At 43.1% G+C, this 26527-nt stretch overlaps 1 protein-coding gene and 1 long non-coding RNA gene across 2 annotated transcripts; one reads left to right on the top strand and one right to left on the bottom strand.

Moving 5' to 3' along the window:
- Positions 1 to 28: 28 nt before the first annotated feature.
- LOC147653561 (uncharacterized) lies at positions 29 to 5046 on the bottom strand. Its single transcript, XR_015286440.1, has 2 exons — positions 4858 to 5046; positions 29 to 3748 (listed from the first exon to the last, which is right to left on the bottom strand). It is a non-coding gene; the product is annotated as an uncharacterized LOC147653561 (long non-coding RNA).
- Positions 1218 to 9397, top strand: DDX47 (DEAD-box helicase 47). The gene is made up of 12 exons (XM_086887663.1): positions 1218 to 1348; positions 1941 to 2034; positions 3509 to 3697; positions 4365 to 4436; positions 4917 to 5035; positions 5529 to 5600; positions 5717 to 5833; positions 5981 to 6127; positions 6437 to 6574; positions 7972 to 8042; positions 8570 to 8699; positions 8794 to 9397. Exons 1-12 carry the CDS (start codon positions 1259 to 1261, stop codon positions 8911 to 8913), a joined length of 1359 nt encoding a protein of 452 aa, XP_086743789.1. The 5' UTR covers positions 1218 to 1258; the 3' UTR covers positions 8914 to 9397.
- Positions 9398 to 26527: the final 17130 nt, after the last annotated feature.

Genomic DNA, 26527 nt, shown 5'->3' with positions numbered 1-26527 from the left:
CTGAAAAGCACAAAAAAGGAATTACTACTTAGAAGCTGTATATTTATTTTATTGTGCATGAATGCTCCCAATGGCAGTTTAGGACAGCAGAAAACTTTCATTTAAATACATCCATTGACAATAGGGAATTACACAAACTGGAATTTCACCAGAATAGAATTGCTCCACCCTGCTCCCCACTGAAACTGCACCATATTATATGGGCAAGGAGTTCAATAAAGAACCACAAGCAGTGACTTCCTGCCACATCCCTGACTCCATTTCCTGAGGCATCCCAGTGACCCTTACAGGGGTTCGTGTCTATGTGCTGGCCAGGCTTAACCTTTAGCACTAATGATATACAGCAAGCTGATGGCACAGACCTCTGTAATTTTTGATACATAAGGTAACAATGAGCATCTACACAGGGGGTTTTGGGCGTTTGTTTTTTTTTTTTTTAATTTATCATTGCTCCTAAGCACAGTGGGATGCAGCAGTTTCATTTTTTCATTCATTTCACTCCTGCCCATGAATTGTTTCAGGTTTCCTCTTCTTTTTGTCACGCAGAGAGTTCCTTTGTATTTCCTCTCACTTTCTTCATTGTTCTGGCAGCAGAGGAAATGAAATGCCACGCTTGGAATCCAGGGACAGATGCTGAAGTATATCAGCATTTCCACTGAGAGCACGCCCAGGCAGCTTTCCCAGAGAAAGCAAAGTCTGCTCAGAAATACAGCCATGAGTTTCATTTTGGAGCCAGCTCTGCCGTCCTTTTGAAGCCTGAACATCTAACCCTAACATTTCGTATGTTAGCCTTCTTTTGCCTAAAACAAAGGAACCTCACCTAACTGCAGGGTTGCCCTTCTGCAACCAGCACCAGGACTAGAGATCAGAGATGTTACTCCCGGACCAGATGGAAACCAATGACACAGAAACTTCCATCGTGGTGATATTTTGATGCTGCACTCCCTGGATGGTCATTAAATGCACATCCATTTTCACCTCTCATCAAGCACTTGCAGGTCTGAGTCACAACAGAAGCAATCAAGCGAACTGGGAGAGTGTTTGCGTTTATTCTCATCCTGTACTCTCTCATTTAATGATATGAGTTGCCACAGTTCCGTTTATTTTGTATTTCCCTGCCCTGGCCACCTCTCGCACTCGAGGGAAATCCCACCCGCTCCGCTCGGCTCTCTCCCCGGAACTACAAATCCCGTCGCGCCCCGAGGAGGACTACAGCTCCCAGAGTGCTCTGCGCTGCACCGGCAGGAGACGGGCCAAGATGGCGGCAGGAGAGGAGGAAGGGTCGGCGGCGGAGCCGGAGCCGGAGCAGGAGCCGGCGGCGGAGGAGTCGCGGAGCTTCAAGGACTTGGTGAGGCTGGGCCGGAGCCGCTTCTGTTCCCGGTGCTGTCTGCCCTGTCCCTGTCCTCACGAGGAGCGTGAGGATGAGGCCGGGGGAGCTCCCGGTCGGCCCCGTGTCCCTGCGGGGCAGACACGTGTGGCGCTGGGCGGGCAGCGCTGCCGGGCCCGGGCGGGAGCTGCGGGCGCTCGGCCGCTGTCCCCTTGGGTTCGGCTTTGCTGCTCCCATCGCCGCTATCTTCAGGTTGTCTTAACCTGACATGTTGTTTTTGGTTTTCTATGGTCATGGGTCGCCCCTGAGGTGAAGAGATAGCTGTGTGTGAAGAGGAAAGTTCTTTGTGTAAACTAGCGTAAAACCGACCATATTCTTCCTGTCATAGTCATCTCTTACAGACTTTGAACAAATCGTGTGAGGATACTGATGGAACTGGGGATCACTCTGAGGAGCCTGTCCTTTCGGAGAGTTGCACTGGGGGCCTGCTGGGGTTTGTCTCTGCTAGAGACAAGTTGGCTCTGTTTCAGGATGCATTTAATTTAACTCTGTGATTTAATTTCGGTCTTTTTGGTGATGACTGTTTCCCTTTTTTCTTGTCACTAATGTCCAGGGAGTGACAGATGTCCTGTGTGAAGCTTGTGACCAGTTGGGATGGAAGGTGCCAACAAAGATCCAGATTGAGGCTATTCCAGTGGCTCTCCAGGGTGAGCAGTGTAATTCTTTGATCCTGAACTGGGGACTGCTCCAGGAGCTCTATGTGAATGAATTTTGCCGAGTGAGAAGGATCAGTGTGTCCCAACTTCTTCATTGTTGAGGATCTCTGTCTAGAAGTAGTTTTCATATTCATTCTGTTTCCTTCCCAGGTGGAGCTTAGAATACTAGTTCATCCTATAACAATGCCTGCAGTCACAAACTTTCAAATGGGTACATTGATCCTCTAGTGTTCTCTTCCGTTGTGTAGTTCTGATACTTTGTGTTAAATAGAATTATTATTAATAATTTGAATTGCTAGTCCACATTGATAATTTTTTTTCTGAAATACTCAGGGATACACAGGAAGATTCCAATAGGTTTTAGACTGTGCTGCTTCTGGTAGAGACATAGTGTGTGTGTGTGTGTGTATGTGAGACTGAAGGTGAAGATGCCTTGACTGATTCTGTAGTGTGTATAACTTGCTTTGCTGTGAGCAGGCAACTCTTTGAAATTAGATTTCTGAAGAGAGTAATAACCAAACCACAGTGACTTTCTATAAGCATTCTGGAATTGCAAAAAATAAATGACTGAATTCAGCAGACATTTCTGCCTAGAGAAATTTATTTTTAAAAAGAAAAAAACCCCAAAACACTCTCAGGGAGGAAAGGAGCGACATAGTGACAGAACGAGAACAAACTTCAGTATCTGCTCTGTCCTAGCATTTAACTTTTGTCAAACTCTTTTACTACACATATAAGATTTTCTTGGAGGAGTAAAAAAACAAGCACAAAGACTGCATTCCTGAGAAACTGATTCCAGTGTAAAGTCTGTTGATAGCATCTTCTTGATTGTATGAGTTTAGGAGGTCATAATGGATTCTGTTGATTAATAGGATCATCTGTTCTTCCACCTGGTTGTCTGCAGTGTTTTGGGGCAAAAGACTTTCTGTCCTACCCTTCCTACTGCAAACTGGTTTAGATTACTCTCTTAATCAGTGGGACAATTCTGGCTTGTGAAATGGGAGTTTGATAGTGCTGTTGTCCTGTATTTGTATGACGGAAGTCTCAAACACTGCAGTTTCTTTCCTCCTAAGCCAGAAAACAGACAACATTTGAATTATAATAGTGAAATGGAGTTATTAAGCTGTAAACTGATGTCAGATTTGAGACATAATAAAGTAAAATTTATTTTGAACCTAAGGTTTGTATGAAACCCTGTACAATATCAGAAATGTAACTAGAAAATTGACTACTGAGACTGTAATCATTGTACAAATCAAACCACAGTCTAAAAATGCTTCAGAGAGATTTTGAAATTCTTTGGTTTGGCCCTTTGTTTTGTTGTTTGTTTTTTTTTTTCCTTCTGTGTGTCTGCCTTTTTTTCTGTCCTTAGGGAATTCTTGTGTTTTGTTGCACGGTGCTTTAAAGTCTTCTTTCCCTGTTCTGGATGTGTAACAGTTTTTTGCCCCCTTGCTCCTTCTCGCAGGCAGAGACGTCATTGGACTGGCAGAAACTGGCTCTGGAAAAACAGGAGCCTTTGCTTTGCCAATTCTTCAAGCACTGCTGGAAACACCTCAGCGATTATTTGCTCTTGTCCTCACACCAACCAGGGAGCTGGCCTTTCAAATCTCAGAGCAGTTTGAAGCTCTTGGATCTTCCATCGGTGTTCAAAGTAGTAAGTAGCTTTTGTGGTATTGGACTGGTTTTTTCTGAAAGCATTTGTCAGCTGGAGATTGCAAAGATAAAAATAGAGGATTTGTATGAGGGGTTGAAGAAAACGTGAGGAATGCTTATGCTGCTGGAAGACAGAGATCTGCAATAAGGTTTGAGAAAAAAAGAATGTATGGTGTTTCCTCTTGGAGTGGTCTACAGCTCTTCTGCATTCTGTGTCTAAATAGTTAAAGGTGGAAGTAGAAGAGAATGTTCTCAACAGTGGGCTTGTATCCAGTGAAATTGCTTAGAGCTAGCTCCCTGCTATGGTGTGTAGTTTAATCTTCCTTTCAGACTGTCTGTATTGATTCTTTAGATAATCTCTTAAAAAAAGCTTTGTGGGTATTTTTAGAATTCCTAGATTTTTGCAGCTGAGTCGAACTGCAAGGAATAGACTCTGCTTGTAGCTCTTGAGCTGTGAAAATAAAACACTTGTGGCCAGTAAGGAATTAATTGAATGGCTTAAGAAGCCTAGGAAGGTCAGATATGCTAAAGTAAAGTAAATTCTCATAAAAATAAGTAGCTTTTCATTTGTACAGAATCGCTGTGGGTGGTGGGCAGTAGGAGTGAACACTACAGTGCCGGTGCTGGTGCTGCACTGAGGGATTCACTGCACTCTGTTTGTCCTGCAGCGGTTATTGTGGGTGGAATTGATGCGATGTCGCAATCTCTGGCCTTAGCCAAGAAACCACATGTTATCATTGGTAAGTTGATGCTCTGGGGATGGGGAGTATGAGTGTTACCAAACTGCAGCTAACCAAAGAAAAGAGAGTACATTCTTCATTTGTTTTTTATCCCAAGCTCTGAGTACTGGCTTGTTAATGTTTCTAAGGTATCTGCCAGTAACTTTGTTACTACAAGCTCATTCTAAAGCCTTCCTGCTAGACCTAGAGTGCTTTGGGCTTGTTTTTTCATTTTCCTCGAGTATTTAAAATGCTGGTCTCATCCTTCACAGTACAACTTGTCTACAGTCTTCTTTTTAGGACATTCTTCAAAGAGTCTTACTCCATTAGTCTTATTTCAAAACACTCTCTGAAGATACCCTATGAAAGAGTTATTCCCACAAAGCAATCTTTACTTTTCTTGGGCAAAAAATCCCATTTCTGGGATGGACAGCTCTCTTACCTGTTTGGATCTTTTCCTCTGCTTTCATTCTGAATTTGCTCTCATGATGCTGTTGCTAGCAACCCCTGGCCGTCTAGTTGATCATCTGGAGAACACAAAGGGCTTCAACTTACGAGCTCTGAAGTTCCTAGTGATGGATGAGGCTGACCGGATTCTTAACATGGATTTCGAGACAGAGGTAGGAAACTGCTAAAAGACAAGTTTGGAACACCAGATGAGTCCCTTTAAAATCACTTTATACAGTCACATGGTAAATACTGAGCTGCTCTGTAGAAATTAATAGTAAATTGTAACTAAGATCTAATAATTACACAAAAGTCTGCTGGTGGGATTAGAACGGAGCAGAGTTCTGCAGAGCACTGCCAAGACAGTAGGAGGCACTTTGTCTCTGGAGAGCCTGATGTAGAATGTAGGTAGTGTAGAAAACAATCACACACACATTCCTGCAGAAACGTTGCCTGATATTTGCTCTGCTGGACTTTTGGAGTTCACACTTCCTAATTGTCAACAAGATATCAGCCTACACCTTCCCTTTAGAAGAGAAAAAAATTGTTCCTACTATATGTTTACACATGCCTTACTTTTCATGTGGATGATCTTTGTATTTGTGGAAGGCTTGTGTCTTGCTTGCTTGTAGTATTTAGTATTTCCATATCCTGATTTTTTCACAGGTGGATAAGATATTAAAAGTGATTCCTCGAGACAGGAAGACATTCTTGTTTTCTGCCACCATGACCAAGAAGGTGGGAGCAGACTAATTTGTTTTAGTTCTCCTTCCATCAGGCTATCTTGACTTTACTGTATTAATGTAATTTTCTGGTAAGATTTCTGTCCAACTAAATTTCATTGATCTTATCAGGTTCAAAAACTCCAGCGTGCTGCTCTGAAGAATCCTGTTAAATGTGCTGTTTCTTCCAAGTATCAGACAGTTGAAAAACTGCAACAGTACTACATTTTCATCCCCTCCAAATTCAAGGTAATGGCACTTCTGTTTCTTCAGTCTTATTGCCTTTTCTTGTTCCCACACGTGACCAATATCTTATCGTTCTCTGAGTCCTAGATTTAATGTTGTACATGTGATTATCTCTGGGTTTTTTTGAATTCTCTCTCTGTTTCTTTACAGGACAGCTACCTGGTTTATATCTTGAATGAACTGGCTGGTAACTCTTTCATGATATTCTGTAGTACATGTAACAATACTCAGAGGACTGCTCTACTGCTCCGCAACCTGGGCTTCACTGCCATTCCCCTCCATGGGCAGATGAGTCAGGTATGGGCATGACCCCACAGAATAGAGCAGGCAGGGGGCCTGGGGCTTGGGAAATGGGCTGCACCATACTGAGTCACACCTGCCTTGCAGGAGGAGTATTTCACAGCTAGTGGACTGGACTGATCCATATAAATTTAACTAATGTGAATGCTGCCCCTCATCCTGTAATATTTAAAAAAGAAATTAGAGAAGTGAATTTTTTGAGTAGTTTGTCCCCCAGTTCTTTTGTGATGGTATTTTAACAAGAGCATTTTAACTAGAAACTAGAATTAATGTTTTTCTCTCATTCCCTTTTTGTCCTGTTTCCAGAATAAACGTTTGGGCTCTCTAAACAAGTTTAAGGCAAAGGCACGTTCTATTCTGCTGGCCACTGATGTTGCAAGCAGAGGTCTGGACATCCCACATGTGGATGTGGTGATAAACTTTGATATTCCTACACACTCTAAGGTAAGCCTGTCTGAATGCCACTGAGAGCACAGATGGACAAAGAAGGTAGACAGAGGAACAGAGACATCTTTTCTCTGTTCTGCTGACTGAAGCCAAATTCATGGTTCTGTCCATTGAAAGGTGTAGTTCAGCCTCCTTTATTCAGTTGGTACCTCTGTTTGTATGGTTTCATGGCCTGGGTTGTAGAAGTGATCCTGTAAGTGAAGAGGGGAAGTGAGGAATGCTCTGTGTCTTTGCATTTCTGCTCAAACTGTATGTTTTGCCTTATCACATTAAAGGGCTCTGAAAACAGTTTTAACATATTACTAGTTTAATGTAATCATCTCTGCCTGTGATCCAGGTCTGCCTTCATATTTTAAACTGTGTTTAAAAAAAAAGAAAAAAAAATTCTCTCAGTATGACATTCAACAAACATTTGGTTAAATAAGGTGTCCTTAATATGTTTCACCTTCATATCACAAAAGTACAGCAAAAGGAAAAGAAAGTAAGTTACCAACTCTGTTTTACAGAAAGTATGGTATGATCTCAGGGATGTGGCTGTTTCTTAGCTTAGTTCCAGAAAGGATACCATTAATGTGAACTTCAGGAATTGCTATTGCTGCTTACAGTGATTAAAGATACTTCTTGCAAACAGAAGAAAGTGTAGTAGGTCTTTTGATGACACTCATTTTGTAAAATCACAAAAGTAAGAAAAAATTAAAAAAAAAAAGGTTGAGGCAGCAGCTTGAATGGTGTTATTATGGTCTTTGTGCTTTTCTCTCTCATCTCACCCATAGAACAGATCCTTAGAATCCTTGCTCTGCAAATCCTGTATGGAGAAGGGACTATTTTAATTTCCACAATGTAGTATAAAACCTGGAAAACAGCCTAGAACCATACTGACCAAAGATGCTTGATAGATCAGACTCTTCTGAATAATTCTCAGTCACCTTCTCTTTCACCATGCTCACCAAGTTTAATTCTACTTGTCAGAGTTCCTCTGGAAGATGCACTATGCAGAGCACTAGATCCCAAGACTGAAAATGCAGTCATGGGGTCACTGTGAATACTATCTTTCCAATGAAGTGAAAGTGAGTATTAGCTTTCCAAGAAAGTGAGAGTGAAGTCTTGGCAAAGGTCATGTATTGCAACTTTTGTTCTGCAGTCTGGAATAATTTGAGTTGGTCATCTTGTTTAGAAAGAGAAGAATTCAATTGTTAAAACCAAAGTTAGGCCTCCACTTACACCTCTTCTCAAAATCTGATGCTGCACACCCTCCTGAGCATTTAATCCTGGCAGTTCTTGACATTCTCTTGTTCTTTGCTAAAGAGAAAATATATAAGCTGATCTGCCCTAAGATCTGTTCTGTGTTTGGTGAACATAAATTAATTGTTGCTTATCAAGAAAATTCTTTCCAGGATTACATTCATCGAGTTGGGAGAACAGCTCGAGCTGGGAGATCTGGCAAATCTATCACCTTTGTCACACAGTAAGTGATAATATTTAACAGACTTACTCTTTCCAGCTGTGTTTCACAGCAGAAAATATCTGACCTTATCCTGGCTGAGACTAAAATACTGCTTTTCATTTTGAAGTGCCAGTTGGTTTTATTTAGTTAAAGGGGAGAGAATTCAAAGCCCAGGGTGGGGAGGGAGGAGATAGATAAGTTCTAGAAGCAGGCATTCATTGAGCAGAACTGTTTTAACTGGACTATACAATATAGTTATATATTTTTAAAATATATAATGCAAGTTCAGTAACTGTGAGGGTGTTTCATAAACACTGAAGTGTCTGTCTAAAAAGAAAATCTTTGCCAAATACTTCTGAACAGATGAGCTGAATAAATCAGAGAAGCCATGCCAAACAGCATCATTTGGATGCAGCTGAGCTCCTTGTGAGACCATCAGCACAAGCTAACAGTATCTGTGTGCTGGAGATAAGGGGTGAAGTCTGAGTTTTGACAGCTGAGGCCCTCTCAGGAGGGCTGATTCAAGCTGGTGTCTTGTCTTTCCTCAGGTATGATGTAGAGCTGTTCCAGCGCATTGAACACCTGATTGGCAAGAAGCTGCCAGCATTCCCCATGCAAGAGGAGGAAGTTATGATGCTGACAGAGCGTGTGGCTGAGGCCCAGAGGTTTGCTCGAATGGTGGGTGCTGGCTTGTTTGACCATGTCCTCGCTGTTGTAGTCTGATTTTCTTCAGGTGCCAGGACTCTGGGTCAATCTGTTGATTGCTTTGCAGGAGCTGCGGGAGCAGGGAGAGAAGAAGCGATCTCGGAATGATGATGATGACACAGAAGAGGCTATTGGTGTCAGGAATAAGGTGGCAGGAGGGAAAAAGAAGAAAAGGAAAGCCTTCTAGTTTGGTATTTGAACAGACTTTTTTTATTTTTCTCTTTATGGCTATCTGAGCTATCAAAAACAGTCTACCAAGCCACCTCCAGTGGATTTTTTTTCAGAACTACATATGAAATTTGGCAGTCCCTGAGGAAAAAACCTACTTTTCTTCTTCACCAGCTACAGACTGAGCTTGGCCCATGTTGGTACCAGTTTTCCTTTCAGGGACACACCATCAGAGACCATCACCTCTGGACCTGCAAGCAGCTGTGGTCTGGACCTGCTCGTTCACTACAAAGTGCAGTGTGAGTGCAGCTTTTGCTCTGCTGCAGCCTGTCCCACTATCAAATCTCACTGAGCACATCTGGAGTCAGATCTGTCAGAAGAACGAGAGGAAAAATTAAAAAGAAGTGACTGAGTTTTCACAGCACAGCTATAGTGCCCTTGCCTTGGTGAAGGGATGTGTTACATTGAGAACTCAAAATATATTTTACTTAATTTTAAAGCTACCTGGTTTTCTTTATCTTGTTACTGACCTGTTCTGTTCACTTTGTGTATCAGCTCTGCCAGAAGGTTTTCTAGCAATCCTAGCATTTCAGATGTGATATCAATACCTTAGATTTGTCAGCTGAAGAGTGGTCCAACACAGAGAGAACGAGTTTCAGCAGGATGAAACTATTCACTGCTTGGAATTCGATCCAATATCTGTTGATGATTGACACCATCAAGGATAAGTCTGGGTTTTGGGTGGGGTTTTTGTGGCCGATTCTCGTAGTAGTTACAAGTGAACACAAGAGGGGGCTATTTACGTGGGAAAGCAGCTGACAAGCTGGGAGGTGCAGAAAAACAGGTATCCTGGAAAGCTCTTTGTTTCCCTAGGCAGGGAACTTTGTTACTCTTAGGCAGAGTTCCATGCCGGATAAATAGAATGAGATGCAAGAATGAGATAAATTTACTTCATATAAAACCAGAAGGTTACTGCTGGTACTCATTGACAATAAAAATTTTCACACAGGATGTTCCTGCTGGTAGGCAGAGAAGAGTGAGAAGCTTCTGCATATGTAAATTTACTGAGAACATGAAAATTTAATGCCCAGTAGATCCATTCATAAACTGGATTTTGTGCTACAGGAAAAGCAATGTTCAAAATAGTCCTTTTGAGATCTAAATGGAAAAGAGAAACTATTGCAGTAGTCAAGATGAGCACAATGGTTATTTCACACTGTCAGCATAAATCTAGTATCAGCATGTATGCTAGTCAGAATGCTTTTACACTTTTGTTAGAGGCAGCACATTTTGCAAGGAAATGCCAGAAAACCTAGGTCTGTTTTTTCATGAGGAACTGAGCTGCTCTTTGGAGCAAAAGAAGTGCCAGTGTTCTCACTCCTTATTTATGTTGTAGCAGTTTAATTAAATCTCCAAAATATCTTCAAGTCTGATAGCTGTAAAATGGTCTTGAGTCAGTGGCAGATGGTAAGTGTACAAATCTTGGGTATGTTCACTGCTAAGAGCACTTGTGTAAAGCAGAAAGTGTTTATCTTCTCTGGGTCCTAACAGAGGGGCAAGAGTGAAAGCCCATAAATGAGAGCACGTTCATTCTACGAGGCCCTTTGCTAGCAAACCACAAGGTAAGAGGAAACAGCCCTAGAATGCACCAGAGAGAGAACAAAATGAGTGATAATATGGGTGGAGAGGCAAATGCTTGTTCCCCATGGAGCAAAGGAACACTCCCAACTGTCCTGCTGTGTGCTTGAACAAAATTTCTTATTCTTTGCAGGCAGGATTGGGTTGGTTCCAGTATCAGCAAAGGAAGCTTAAATTTCTCTGAGGGTCCTGGATCCCTGGAAAACCTCTGGAGTGTTATTCCCAGCTGTGTAATGGATGAGGTGCAGAATCAGTCCTGAACCAATCTTGTAAAGTGATGTGAAGGGCACTTTGACTGCTGGAGGAGGTAGGGCAGAGTCATTCCTTTCAGAAGTAGTGAGGCTTGCTTTAATAGGTTGTTGGAGTCTGTAGCATCTCTGTGTCCCTCCTATGTGGAAGCCTGCAACAGCCGAGGGGATGTTTTGTCCTTTGATGGAGTCAAAGATTATCCCTCTTTTGCAGTAGTGAGGATATTGGTGGAAAAAAATAGAGCTGCTCCTTGAGAGGAGTGACTAGACAGCTGGCCACCTCCCTTGATTTGGAATGACAAGCTGTAGAAGCATTTGGCATTAGAAAAGCAAAGGTCTCACCACACCCACATTCTCACTGGTGCCTCACCTGCCACAGGTATGTGCATTCAGTTTCAACTAAAAATATCTTAACAGGTTGGAGGGACAGGAAATAGTTTTTTATTGTGGTTACTCCAGAGGGGCTGGGTGTTTGTATAACTGAAGTGGAATAGGGAGTGTCCAGAGATGTATCTGGGCAAAACAGAATTTGCAGCCAGCCTAAAACAAAATCTCTAGCTGATCTAATGAAACACGAGGGGAAAAGAATGAAGTGAGACCTGTCTCTCTCTGAATAAATGTTCAGAGAAGACCAGCACTGGTATGTGTGTGGCTGCATACTTTCATGCAACAACTGCTGCCAGTGTGTTTGTTCAGTCAGGAGGGCTTTTGAGGGGCAGTTCTGAAGCACACCCTTGCACGCTCTCGAGTTTCACACAGCAGGGAGCTGAGTGGAGGATTAACCTCAGCTGATGTAAGGTAGGATTGAGCTAACACAGTTTGTCATATTTTTATGGTTGAAACTCAGGTGAAGTTTCAATGAAAGCTGTGTTCTCAAAAAATGTTCAGTGGGGATGTTTGCAGTTTGAAACAATTACACACTTCCAAAGCCCATAATGAGAAGGTGATTATTTATATATTTGTAATACATATTTTAAATTATGTTTTGTGGTTTTGATTTTTAGTACTGTGTAGGTGAGTATTTGGAGCAGTAACAAATAGGAATAGAGTGTCTTTCATTTAAATGTTCTAGAGCTAACAGAAGTGGGTCAGCCCTTATGAGGGGAGAAGTAAAATTAAGCATGGATGTCAGTGCAGATAACTAACTTCAAGACAAGTGACAATAGGTGCAAAATAGTAGCAGTCCCTGCAACCGCCCCGTGGTCCAGTACAGAAGCTGCACTGAACTGAAAAGGATTTGGCCATGTCAGTTCCCCAGTGCCATGCACCTCCTGCCCAGGGGCTGCAAGGAAAGGCATGGGCCAGAAAGCACAGCTGGGTACCAAAGTGGGCAATCCAGGGCCATTTTCTGTGGCAGCAGCCTGAGCCTAAATCTTCTAAAAGTAACAAGGCACACACAAACTGGTTCAAGGACCTATAGCCCACCTGTCCCCCTGCCCCCAGAAAGGTAGAGATAACTAAAAAGGGAGAGCTGAATGCCATGACTTTCTAGCAGCAGCACTAATTTGTGCTAAGAGTCTCAGTTTAGGTGGAATTCTCTGAAGTAATTAGCAATCAGGAATGCCTTAGTTTACAAATCAGGACTGAAGTTAGTAAAAATTCACAGTTTAACTAAGCACAGAAGGAAAATATCCAACATACTTTAAAGCTCTTAAACATACCTAAGAAGGAATGGAATTCATTGCATGACCTGTGAAAGGCATTTACCAACCACTCTGGTGTTGTATAAATGTGAATTTGTGGTTTGCCTACAATGACATGTAAGGAGCTTCTGTAAACACTCAAGTGAGCAATTAATTATTGTAAATGTTGCAAAGTAAATGCTGTAAAAATCCAGCTTTGGTGCCAGATGCAGTTCATGTAGTCATTCTGAATTCTTACTCCTCTTTCTTAGGTACTTAGTAGATTTTTTTTTTGGGGGGGGGAAACCCAAACAATTTTAAACACAGAGAATCAGAATATGAGTTTCTGACAGAATCCCAAAATTCGGAGTTAACTCCTGAACTTTAAAAAAAAAAAAGGTTAAAAGATACTTTCTTAGTTTTCAGATGGCTTTTTCTCAAGGTCTGACTGGGAAAGCTCCTTTTGAATAACAACATTTAAAAGGGAGAACTAAGGAAGTTTTGTTCCTCTGGCACCTAAGAAATGGAAATGGTCACTTGATCTCTGGCCCAAGGATGAATACAGTCATGCCTCCAGTGCTGTATCTCTTCCTGAGCACCTTTCAAATACAGAAAGTTAGGATGATGACAATAACACTTTCTCTCTGCTTCCAAAGCCCCCCTGGGGTGCCAGTGTTTGCCTTCCTGAACATGGTAATCGAATATCTGTCATGTCTCATGGTAGGATGTGTGTTGGGCTGTGCCAAGGTCATGCCTACTTGTGCAATAGAAGACAGTGGCACTGTGCAGTTTTTAGATGTTGATATTGTAGGTCCTCAGGGAGGGGTGGATGCCTTTGGAGCGTGTTCAACACTTTTTCAGGGAAGCACCTACAAGCCTGAAGCTGTGTTTCCTAGAGGTTAACACAGGGTAACTTTACATGCCCAAAGGGCAGAGAACTTTTTACCTTTGCCTTCTCTTCAGGAAGATACTCATCATTGCAGAAATGTACATGCTGGTCTGTTGCCTCTCTCTACAATAAAGTTAGAGACAGGACTTGTGCGAAAAACTTCAGCCTTCCATTGGGCTTGGTGCTTGTAAAGGTTCCTGAGGCAAGGGAAATGTAATGTGGGCTTCCTATGCAAAAAGTAGGAAAAGCCTTTTCTTGTGTCTTGCAGACACCATTGCTTCTGTCTATCACTTCCTCCTCCCTTTTCGATATTTTCAAGGAAGGTGGGGTTTTTGGCATGTATTCCCATTTGGACTGAAGTTCCCCCTTAATCCTGCTCCAATTTTCACTCACAAACATGCCTCTGTGTGAAGGAAAGCAAATAGCCAGACTTGCTCTGCAGGTTATCTGTGTGATATAGATGGAGGACTGCATGATAAGGGTGAACTGCTTTGATTATGCAGGCTTCCAGAAAGAAAAGGATTCCTTTGTGTGGTTTTCACTGTACATTTGCTTCATCCCATGAATAAGGCTAAAGCATGAAATTTATTTCCTTTGATGTAGGAGAAAGTCTTTTGCACAATAAGAGTAGGAGTCACAACAGTACTTCCTTTCCTGCAGTAGCAATGTAAGTATCCACAGAGTAAGCCTGGGAGAGAACGCATGGAGGCTCATTCGATTTTCTTGAAAGCAACAGAAATTAAGGTACCCCAGAGTCATGCATGTAATTGCACATACTTGGTCTTCTGTCTTAACTCTAGCTCAGTTGAATTGAATTTATAACAAGAAATACCCAGCCTGATCTGTCCTTGATGGGCTTCATCAGCAGGGAAGTAATACTTCTTATCCTTCAATATGTATTCAGAATGATAGATTTGCCACAAGTGAGTGATTTCCTATTACTGCTGCTCATGTGCATGCTTACAGGCTTGTTAAGCCTTTACCCTGCTGCCTGCCAGAGCCTGTCTTTGGTCATTAAGGATTAGTCTTCTCCAAACACAATCACCAATATGAAGCAGACAGCCTAACAGACTCCTGACAAAGCAGCTTGCCATGCCTGTAGTTGCAGGTTTCGAGATGCTTCTTGGAGATCCTGCAGAGCTTTGAGATATTTTCCATTGGATACACCCAAGGGATGGATGTGTATCTTAGTTTAGTCTTCCTCCACACATTGGTGAGAATTTCTTCAGTCTTTATCTAGGAATCTTGGCGTTGCCTTCCCAATTTTGAAAAAGAATTTAGATAAAAATGCAAACTTTTAAAAATTAAAAAATACTCTCCAAAATGAGAGGAATGGTCATAAAAGATCTGTGGAAGAAATGTCAGAAACAGATTTTGACTATGTTCTCTCCAAGATCAAATTTAGACATAAGCACAGGCAGATGTACCAGATAATGTGAGGTTATCTGGCTTGCTGTAGCCAGGCCTTTTCATCTTGGATGAGCTTGTCAGAGAGCTCTTCCTTGCAAAAAACCTGCTAGTGTTTTGTGACCCTTTGGTTCTTCCAAAGCTGCCACTCAGATAAGACTTCTATACTCCAATTGTACTGCTTCTATATAGTTCAGAGGATGACTTTTTGAATGTCCATTCTCTGTCTACCAGGCTATTCCCTCCTCTTCCAAGTGCTGCCACCTGGTCCATCTGATGGACAGTTTGTCATCAGTTTGGAAATTCCCTCTCCATCTGGGTTGCATTCAGCTGATGGTGGGGGGAATCACTGTCACTAGTCTTGCTCTTGTGTTTGCACGGTCTGTGAGTATGTGACTGCTGTGGTCTTTTGAAAATCCTGTAGCAGAAAATTGTGGCTCTCTTGGGTTTACTAGAAGCAGGAAATTTAGGGGAAGACTTGACTAGTGCAAGGGCCCTATTAGCCTTCTCTTGTTGATGAACCTGTTGTGCAATGGCAAGGGAGCTTGCTGGAGGGCATGGTATCAGTTAAATCTTTGGTGAGTGCCTTTATCTCTGTATCTTACACATACAGCCAATAAGGCTTCCTTTTTTTCTTTTTGATTCTAACACAAGCAGCTCTTTGGAAAGCTAATTGCTCTGTTCTTTCTTGAAAAGGAAGGTGGAGCCCCTGAACTGGTATGTCCTCTGACAATCAGGATAAACAGATTGAAACCTTTGAGAGCTCTTCTCTTCTGTCATGTTCTTTAGCTTCCACTACTTGGGCCAGGGCATCCTCAACTGGAAGTGTTTGGCTTTGTTAGCCCTTTGTTTCTCTCATCACCTGAGATCTACAGGACTGTGTATTAGCAATTTATATGGACAGCACAGAAAATGTGCAGATAGGGATGCTTTTGTGCCTCAAATGACTTGTGGGTTAATGTCCAAAAATTTGCTGAAGTCTGGGGAAAAGACAGTGCTGTAAGTTATTGACACATGAAAATACAGGGATAAAGAGGAGGACTGATGCGTGGAGAGGCCCTCTTTTCCAGCAGGATAGTGAGATTGCATGAAACTGTTAAATCTCTTGGTGGAAAAAAAACTTCTTACAAGTAGAGAACTGAAGCCAGCCATGGTTTGGTGACCTTGCTTTGAAGTGAATTCTGTGATCTAGATACTCATTTACTCTGCCTTCATGATGGCAGGACAAATATGTAAATTTCTGCTTGCTTTGCCAAAGTGAAGCCATGAGCCTTAAAATGAATTCTCTATAGAGGGGAACAGTTTGAGCATCTATACTGCCCTGAGTTCTGCTTCAGCTGGAAGGCCTTTCCCCATGACTGATGTGGGTGGTGGGCTGAACCTTGCAGCAGAAACCAGAATTGCCTGATGTACAAGGTACTGACTGGTACACCAGAACAGGTGAGCCTGCCTGCTGTACATGTCAGCAGAATCCCAGAGGCAGACTTTGCATCTTTCTTCTCTCCTGAATTGTCTTGCAGAATTGCATCATTACCCAGTCCCCTCCCATCCTTTGATCAGACAAGGCTGACCAAAGGATTCCACTGACATTTGGAAGCGTTCAGTGACTGGTGTCCTGGGACAGTGATGCCTGCAGCTGCATGAAGTTGAGAAACAACTCTCCTGTGACTACTGAGGGAGAGGGAATCTCCCTGCACAGGCTGGGGTAGGGAAGCCCCTCCACCCACGAGTGCCTGGGTGCAGCTACCCTCCCTGCCTTCAGGCCTTTCCACATGGACTGACTTGTTCCTTTGACAGAATGGCCAAGGGTTCCTTTCACATAATTAACTGACAGTGATGTGCTTTGTTTCTTCAGCTGGCACAGACCTGCTGAGATCCTTCCCAGGCAAGATTTCCTCTTGCTCAGCGTGTCCCAGAATGTGTTGCATTAGTGAGATTCCATTATTTGGTGTTTTTTGGGACCTCCAAACTTCTTACATCCCCTTTAGCCTCTCTAACATGTTTGAATCCCTTCCTTCACCATGGAAGTCTCATCCCCTTTTCTAAGCACCTTCTGCATTCTCTCCTGCTTACTTTTCCCCAGCCTTCCCCACCAAATAGCCTGCAACCAGGCCCCTTCAACAGGGCTGGTTCTGTGCTTTGCTGTTCATAATGCATTGCAGTATGGTCCTGCAGGCTCTTCTTCTGTCTGTTTAACAGGTGTCTGCCCAAGATGTTTGCTTTCAGTTCTGTGTTGCTTTTGTTTTCCAGAGTATAGGGAAGATGTGAGCAGCCTCAGTAGTTCCCACATGGCTCTCCCATCTTCATGGTGTTTTAGAAAACACTTATGTGCCTTGAAGCCTCTTGCCAGAGGAAGCTACTGCAACCCCTGTGCAGGCAGAGATTCATTCACTGCATATCTGCAGGCATATCCCACCTCAGTTGCTACAGGACTGACTGGAATCTGTGTTTCCAGGTGCTCTCACAGATACCAAATAAGTAGGTATATGATAGAAAATAATAGAGATCCTGTTGGGCTCTATGGGTGTCTTGATAATTAATTAACACTGCTTGTTAGAAAGAGATGGTTTATTTCTATTCAACAACTTGTTTCAACTCGTTACTTGTAGTAGTCAACTCTTTTTGACAGGTTACAAGAAGGATGGTTAGATTTAGGGCAAAACAATCAAAATTTTGTGTTGTCCTGAAAAATTGGCATACATCCTAACCAGTAATAATTACAACAGTGTCATTGTTCTGCTCTATGATTATAAATGAGTAGTTAAGAAAGTCAGATTTCAATTGGCCAGCAGAGGTTTTAACCATGCACACACACATCTAGGTTAACCACTCTGGAGACTGGGGATTATCAACTGTTACATAATAGCAGACTTTTTTTTTTTTTTTTTTTATTGGAACAGGACTGTTAACAGATGCTGCATTTGCTAAAGAAACCAGATTGTCATGTAATGCATCCAGAATGTGTGCTTTGTTTGGCAGAATCATGCATATGGATTGCTACTTTTCTTTGCCTTTACCTCTAGTGACAGCACACTGCTGATCAGACAGGTGAATCATTAGAGGTTGGATTTAGTTCTTATTTGGGCTGTTAAGTAAGAACTGAAGTTGGTTTGGTTCAGTTCTGGTTGAACACAGCTTCACATGTACAGTGTGTGCTCAGTTCTGACTGAGGGAAAGCTAACCCCATATACTGTAAAATCTCATGGTAACTTGAATCCCATGTGTATCACAGCTCTGTAATTTGATAAGCCCTTGGAGCAATAATATTGCTCAAATCCATAGCATATGTGGGTGGGATCCCTTCATTCACGTACAGCATAAGCTTTTTTTTTTTTAAGTTAGTTCATCCCACATAATGGGATGTGTTGTGTGCTAAGCAGAAGGTCCGTGCGAAAATTTGTAGTGAATCTTTTTGCCTTTTAAAATGTAGGCACAAAGGCACTGAATTTTCTCTGTGATAAAATAAACCTCCCCACAGGTCCCAGAGAGCGAATAATGCATGCTTGTTGAAATGCAGCAGCACTACCTGGTGCCCAAAAGCTGATGGGTGTTACCCTGGATGAGGTCCTGTCTGCAAACAGGGATTCCTGCAATATATAGCTTTTTAAAGAGAGCTACTTGTGTTCCAGTTGGTATTTCATTACTGCAAACAAATGTCTGTTATAGCAGTTTGTTCATAATGAACAAGGAAGGGATTATCAGGCAGTGCAACAATTTAGGAAGAGGAGAAGAACCTGCTGCAGAGAGGCAAAGCTTCTCTTTGGCTTATCATGCACACAACCAAGAGGCATCCCTCATCTCTGATGCTTTCCTGGATTGCTCATACCATTAGCTGAAGCTGTGTTTGCATTTCTGAAGAGGTTAAATGGCAATTAAACCTCCACTCAACCCTTCCCCAGGGTATGGCTGTCACTTACAGTGCTGCTTTTGTTTACCAAGCAAAACAGCCAGGGCTGCTGGGTCCGGAGGGCAATGGGGAGTCCAGGGGCTCCCATGGAAGGCTTGTCCATCACACTCAGCAGCCAGCTAAGTGGCCAGGAAAGAAGCACAGCCAGAAAGGTACTCCTTAGGTTGGAATTACTGGTCCAAATACACAGGCTCTCTTTCTCTTCATACTGCAAGCCAGAAGCTTTGTGAACCTCTGTCTCAGCCAAGTCCTCTCCATTTGGCTGTTAATAATGACTGCACACTGATGTTCTTCCCCCTAGCTTAGGGGAGCTCCTGGGTTGTCAAGAAGTTTGGAAGAAAAATAATCAATGCCAGGGACATGGCAATCAGTTGTATTTTTTGTGTAGTTCAGACCTCCACCTTCTTCTAGCCCTAGGCACAATAGCCAGTCTGGAAGTTCACATTTTAACAGTTTAATGCTCTTTTCTAATCCAATGTTGCTGCTTATTATTGTAAACATGTCAAGTATACAATATCTTTAGTGACCATAACAAATGTGAGATAGCAAATATTTCCACGGGCTTATCTGAAATTAGGAGATGAGTTAAATGAAGATGTGAGGTGAGACAAGGAAACTAACCCAGCAGCAGATCAAGAGTCATTTTGAGTTCTGACAGCTAGTCTGAATTTTCAGTGGAAATTTCCACCTGAACTTTCAATGGAATAATAGACATTTGGTCAAATGAGTGAGGAAGAGTATCTATGTATGTGTGAGTGCTCAAGACTATATATTTGAGTGATTCTTTTTTCTTTGCATTAATCAGAAAACTTAATAATTGTAGGAATTTTATGCACAGACTTCATTTTTCAGTTAACTTTCCCTTTGAGATTTCCACTCTTTATTGTGAAAGATTTAAAGGGAGAATAATTAAATGGATTACATTAGGCCTCCGCTTCAGTTCTCCAGTACTTAATCTCTCTGGCTAGGATTCAAATCTGTGGCCTCAAGTGCTCCATCTTTAAAAAGTGGAGCCACTGAACTAGATAGTGTTTAAAGAGTGCACATCTTTTGGATCTGGTGTGACAAAGCAAAGACCTATTGCAGAGGAATAGGTAGATATGCTACATATCCTGCAGTGAGTTTTCTATGGAAAACCATTTTCAGTGATGCTCCTGGCTTGCAATTGCCTGTTGTCTTTCTCAACCTGCCTGACTGCCACTTCCACTCCTTGGCAGCTTTCTCCTGCTCTTCCCTTCCCAAGCTATCACTTTCACAAACAGCACCCTCACACCTTGCAAGTTCTGCATTTTTATCTTGTTTTAGTAGACACTGCAACCACAGAGGGCAGGCTGGGTGTGTCTGAGGGCGGGGTGTGTGTGCTTGCACACAGGTATGCGTGTGTTTGTGTGGGTACGTGCCTGCCGAAGTCAGGTAGAAAGTGCAGAAAGAGACATCATTTTACAGAGGCCAACAGGAATGCTATCAGGCCTCTGAAACACACCCCTGTCATTGGTATGTCCCTTAGGGAGCTCAGTGGCTCTGGTGATACCTGGGAGTTGGAGATTTCATAAAGCATCAGTTGTGATTAGCAAGTAGGGTGGGAAGAAACTTGAGAGACCTTCCTACTGGTGCAACAACTGGTCACTTCTGGCAAATACTGCATCAAGAGAATCATTTAGGAAATGGGTTTTGGTGGGAGGCGTTGAGAACTGAAATGCAGTCCTCCAGTGAGGCAGTATCCAGGGATTCTTATGTACCTGTGTTGTCCTCGAAGCTGGAAGAACAACCCACTCGCCTTAATGTACACCATGATGGCAGAAGCAGTGGAGGGAGACCTGCATGCATAATCTTGTGAAAAGAGGGTGCTCAGCAATATGTTAGCCTCTTTAATGGAGGATACTGAGCTCTGTTGCCCAGCCAGCTCCATCCTCCACCCAGGATGAGTGTCCTAAGCCATCATCTGAGCTCCCCTTGCAGTGGTGGGACCCACTGCCATCTGTGCATGAGATGTCCAGGTTTTCAGGGTATACCATCCATCTACCTGTGCCAGAAACCAAGTGTTTCCCCAGGCTCCTGGGTTACCACAGGTAGGGGAGTCCTCAGGATTTGAGTGAAAAGGCATTTTGTGCATGTTGGAAACATGGCCCTGGTCCTAGCCTGATAAAGCACACATCCTGCTTTTCTCCTGTCTCACCTCTGAGCATTTGCAAGGTTGTAGTGGTTTTTTTTGGGGAAGGACTTCAGCATGGACCAAACTAATACTCCCCAGATGGATGCTGACATCTGAGTGAGTCCTTGAGTGCTCCTGGAAGATATCTGTGGAGTTTTATGATCATCTATAATCAGGGCAAAGCAATAAACTTTATCTTGAGTGAACTATCAAGCAGAAATGAGGCGTTGGCTTTATAAATCGTTTATACATAATCTGGTTATTATTACTCACTGGCATTTCTGCCAGGTAAGCACTGGCCTGGCACTTCTAGCAGTCTCCAGCTCTAACCCACAGGAACACAAATCATCTCCCCTAAAATCACAGGGACCCACAGATTGTAAGGCCCATGGCTCCTGGGAGATGGCTGTGTCTGTGAAGCAGAGCAGGCACATGATGTCCCCAACTCCAGCTTTGCTGACAAGCCTGTAGCACCCCAGAAGAAACTCTTTCTCCCAGGACTGCAGCAAGACATCCTTCAGCAGGGCTAGCACCAGAGCATTGTGTGTTATCATGTTCTTTTCTTACATATTCCTGAAGCCTGACTCAGATTCCACTCTCCAGCTCCAGGAGGTGACACTGGGATTTGTGACACTCAGAGAACAAAAACTGCCTGCCCTGGGGACCTGCTCTAAACTGTAAGAAAGCATTTGGGATCAATAGGCTGTGAATTCAATTACTTGGCCTTGTCTTACAATTGGCCCTTACATTTTTCTCCCCTGATGCTCATTTCTGTCAAGAAAAATCATAGCATTGATTAAAGGTTAGTCTACACACTGACCAAAACTGCTGGCTTCTTCCCAGGCCGTGGTTCTGCAGTCAGCAGCAGCTTTGTATGTAGGCATTTCATAGAGTCAACAAAATGGAATTTTCAATTGGAAAAAATCTTCAAGATCATCAAGGCCAACCAGATGTGTCTGATTAAACATATAAACACAATTGTATTTTTGATAATTTATCCAGGAGAGACAATATTGAGATTTTGCCAGCTTTTATGCTGGCTGCATGGGGACACAGATCTGTACTTGCATGAAGAATCTTGTTGATAAAAAAAATAATCCAAAATCTATCAATGTTTTTGTTTTTTCTTTTCTGATGAAATCTAAAAGGGAGGAGTGATTTATGTTGGATCTCAGCTTTTCTTTGTGCTATTATGGTGGTGTTTGACCCAGAGCAGTAAAGAAGAATATTCTGTATCATTGAGCAGGGCCGTTTTTGTGTGCAGTCTGATTCCCAGGAATGTTTCTTGGAAAAAATGGAAGTAGTCTCCTGCAGAACCTCTTCCCCAAGCAACTGCTGGCAGGAGAAATCAGGTTCCAGGGCAGGATGGATGGCTGTCTCAGAATCTCTATTGCCAGCAGCCACCCATGAAAGAGGGAACCCTAATCTGCCAGTGAGAACCTCAGCCAGTCCTTGCAACCCCACATCCCACAGTGTGGAGTGGACAAGGAGGGAAAAGGGAAAACTACTCCAGACACTGTGGGCAAGGAATGCCCAAAGGAACACCATTAGTGGCCAGACAAGGGTACCAAAACCAGGAATGGGACACAAGGAAAGCAAAAGCTCACTCCTCCTGGAGTGCTTTGCTGAGAGTCTCTCCATCATGTCCCAGCAGCTAAAGATGCAGCCAGACATCCCCTCTCTCCTAAATCATTACCCCAGTCTCGGAGTCAGTCTTTCTGGGAGTGAGCAAATGCAGGCCCTCCTGCATCTCCCCTGTCCTGTCTTCCTTTCTAGGGGTATGTTTTCAGATTCCTTGTTTACTGAGAGTTATCTTCCTAAAATGTTTGTTTATCTACAATACCCAGTCATATGTATCAGGGCAATTTGCTGCTTTGGAAATGCATCAGCATAAAAGCAGATGAGGTTATTGTCATAAAGGAGGGCTGGAGCGTTCTTTGCTGAACTGGTGAGTGGATGAGCACAGAAAATCTTCAGGAAACTACATCTACAGGAATGGTTCAGTTGTCATGAGTGAAATGTTTATCAGCATACTGTTGAAAGTGCTAAAGGAGGTGACAAATTAACTATTTTTTTAAATTTGTTCACAGCTTTAAAAAGCACCAGTTTTGTTGTATGAAAAGGCTCTTCCTGGCAAAAGTGATCAGTCACATTTTCAGCAGTTCTCCACTTATTTCTGCCCATTCTTGCTTCAGCTTCTACATCTGTGGAGTATGAAAGACTGTGATACCTGTCCCCATGGAACAGGAGCAAGTCCAAGGCATCAATTCAGCACAGGTTCAGCAGGTATTCCAGAAGCTACCCCCTGGCCCTGGGTTTCCAGGTATCAGGCTGTTCACACCTGGGATTGCATGCAGAAGTGATCCTGTTTGCAGCATTGCAGAGCATCATGTTCCTAGTGGAGGACCAGGCAGTCTGTTTCCATAAGCAAGTTCTTCTCACCAATTAGGAATGCTGTAGCAGTTAATTCACAGGTTTGAAAGTTTCTGTTTGTAGGATATACTCAATAACATTAATTTTAATACTTTAATAAGTCTCCTTGCCTTTTTAAAATATTTTTAATATTTAATAATTTTTTAAATTTTATTAAAATTGGTATTTTAATAAATCTCTGACTTTCCAAATAAATTAAAGCCCTGTACCAGGAATTAGGGCGTTTAGGAGCCAGGAAGAGAAAGGGGTTGACCAAAACCTGCTCATTTAAAGAAGGGGAACCTCTTTGAGAGGAGGCAGCAATCAGCACAGAAAGCAGAGCATTGTTACATACCAGAAATGTTGATATTTTTCCTGAGACTGAAAGTGGCAGGGAGCACAGCATGCAATTTGGAGGAACTGATAGCTGCAGAGACAAGTAAAGGCTCTGAAGGATGACAGAATTGTTTCTTCTGCAATTATTTTAGATAATATTTAGTTTTTGGTCCAACACTCTTCCTTTCCAAAGGAAAACTATTCAACACTTAGGGTCTTACAGTTTTTTGTAATCCTTAGATACATGCTTTCAAAGCCGGAATATGAGGGATTCAAGGACAGGACACCCAGGAGAAAGTCCAGTATTATGCAAAGATCCCACATGTCCCTTTCCAGAAATGAAACCCCTTCCCTTGTCTTCTCTCCTGTCTAAGGCAATGGTGCCCTGAACTGGCTGGCTGAGGACCCATCATCTCTGTGCCAGGCTCTTTCCAAGACTGTCACAATGTTTATACCTGAACTGATTTAAAGATGAAGAAAATGGATGGAGCAGGATGGGGTGGAGCTTGCTGTAATATTAGCTCAGGATGACTGTGATAAGTACTGGCAGGGGGATGTTTTTCAGGGAGCAAGGCTGCTCTTATGTTATTAAGCTATCTGTTGTGCACAGGTAGCTAAGCAGAAGGAATGACACCAGCCTATTCACAATGCAGCCAGTATCACCAGTCAAACACAAACATGTTATTTAGACACATTCCAGAGTGCCATGCACCGTCTCTCCCTGGGCATCTGCTTGCCTTATTACTTGTCTTAATAAAAGATGCTGTCTCAGTCCCTGCACCTCCCAGACATGCCTCCTTCCCCATGCCTGGCTGGGCTGAGGGGGCTGCAGCATTCTGCCATTTGCTGTGATACTGAAGCCAGTGGAGAAGGGCTGGTCCAGGGCACTGGGCACCACAGGGCAGTCCCACCCCACAGCAGGGAGCAGAGTTAGGCAATGCCAGCAGCAAGAAGGGGCAGGGAGCAGAGCTGAGTCAGAGGGAGAGCCCAGCCCTCATCCTGCTGCCTGAGAACTGGGAGTTGTGGGTCAGACCCTGCTGCTGTCCCTGACTCTCCTTGTTAACCAGTCACTATCCCTCTTACTACCAGCAGCCAGCTTGCTTGTCCAGGGCTGCAATATGGCCAAAGCAAACATTGTTGCCACCAACAACCTCACACCTAAAGGAATTCCAACATTACCAGCATTTTGTGTTTAAATAATTTTGGAAATTTGCTATGCAATTCGGCTCTCAAGTGTAAAGATCTGTATCATTCTCTTGTCTCCACCTCTCTTGGAAAGAAATGGGTACAACTCAGGTGTGATTTAGCTTGTCTTGAAGCAGATCAACTGCAACTGCCCTGGAAGTGCCCCTTTCTCTCCACCAACTATAGTGACTCCACATGACCGCCTCCAATGAAGAAGTCTGCTCTGTAGACACCTAGGAGTTAATTGGATTGTCCACACACTGCTGCCTAGGGTCATTTGGGATTTTCTGTGTTATTTAGCATGAACTAATGCTCCAGAGGGATTGATTTCCACTGCTCTTGTACTTCATATGCCATCCCTGTAGTGTTCACTGTGTAAAGGTAACAGAGCTACAGCACCTCCAATTAACTATTTATCTATGCCGGTGTACCAGAATTAAGTCATTACGGTGGAAGAGGTACCTACATATAAACTGGGCATCTCAACTCTGGAATAGCCACAGAGATGGAGCACTCAGTCCATTTGCTCTTACAAAGGTGATTTGAGATTCCAGGGATCAAATCTCAGGAAAATATTTGATCCAAAACATCTGCACAGGACTGTCAGATCTGAGAGAGGAGATATGGGAAATTCATGTGCTCCTGCAGTGGTCATTGGAGGTTGAGCAGGAGACACTGGGGCATCTCAAATGACACTATTCTAGTGTGCAAGCAACTAAAATGAGGCCCCAGGCAATCCAGGCAACCACACCTGGGAGCATTTCAGTGTACACAGAAATAGGCACCTGCACCCAATCAGCTGGGACAGTCCTTCTGACCTTATGGCTGTTTGGGAGCTGAGACACTCAGTTCACATTTAGGTAATAACCATCAGACATCTAAATTTAGGTGCCTTTATCTGCAGGTTACATCCCATCCCTAAAGCGAGGTGACAGCCATCTCACCCTCCTGGTGTGATCACCAGGTTTGGACTTGCACATGTAGACCAGTGGTGCCTCTCCACCTTCCTTGGCACAGCATGAGAGCCATGGACACCACGTCTCACTACAGTGAGTCAGCAGCCCTCAGGCTCCTAAATCACTTGGGATTGTTTTTAAATGTAGTCCCATTAGCCTTCTGAAAGTACAGGTTATGTTTGATGAGTGACTCCCATGGATTTCTCAGGCATTCTGAGAAATGTCTGTGTTAGTTACATCTTTTCTTCTTTTTTTCCACTGAAATAATTTGGCACGGTCTATTCCGTGAGGTTTTGAGTGTCTGTGTAAATGTAGGGAAGTAGCTGACAGTCCATAATGTGCTCTGACAGGATGCAGTGACCAGCGACCTTTGAAAGCTCCTTGGGATGCTTTACTAAGACAAGTTGGGTCCCACTGAGATGGTGCTAAGCTCCTCTCCACCACTACTTATTTTCTCTTCTCATTTTTCATTAGCCCAGGACCTGCTTTAAAGTTTAGATTAGTTTCATGGAGAGGGGATGTCCTTTCCTAAGAAGCCTCAGGATTTTACACTGAAATAAAAGTAGGAAGGACATGAAGAAGTGTCTTAGGGCTCAGCATGGCCCACCCCACAGTGACTGCACTGAGTGTTGCCTTTCACTGGATGAGCCACTCATCCCTGCAGGTCCTCATGTACTTCTGTGGGGCATGCAAGAGAGGACTCCCTTGTATGAGTTTTGTGGCAATCTCCACACGTGAGATTCAGGAAGGATCAGCACACAGAAGTAAGCCAGAAGCCCTAAAACAAACAAAACTGACAAGCAGATGAGACACCTGTGGGCATTTAGACCTCAGCACAGGCATAGGCAGCTGCTCTACCCCCATCCCTGGTTTTGGGAAGA

This window comes from Cyanistes caeruleus, chromosome 4 (assembly GCF_971803275.1).
Source record: "Cyanistes caeruleus chromosome 4, bCyaCae1.hap1.1, whole genome shotgun sequence".
In the NCBI taxonomy this organism is placed as follows: domain Eukaryota; kingdom Metazoa; phylum Chordata; class Aves; order Passeriformes; family Paridae; genus Cyanistes; species Cyanistes caeruleus.
The sequence above is the reverse complement of the archived record's forward strand: the minus strand, read 5'-3'. Positions and strand labels throughout refer to the sequence as shown.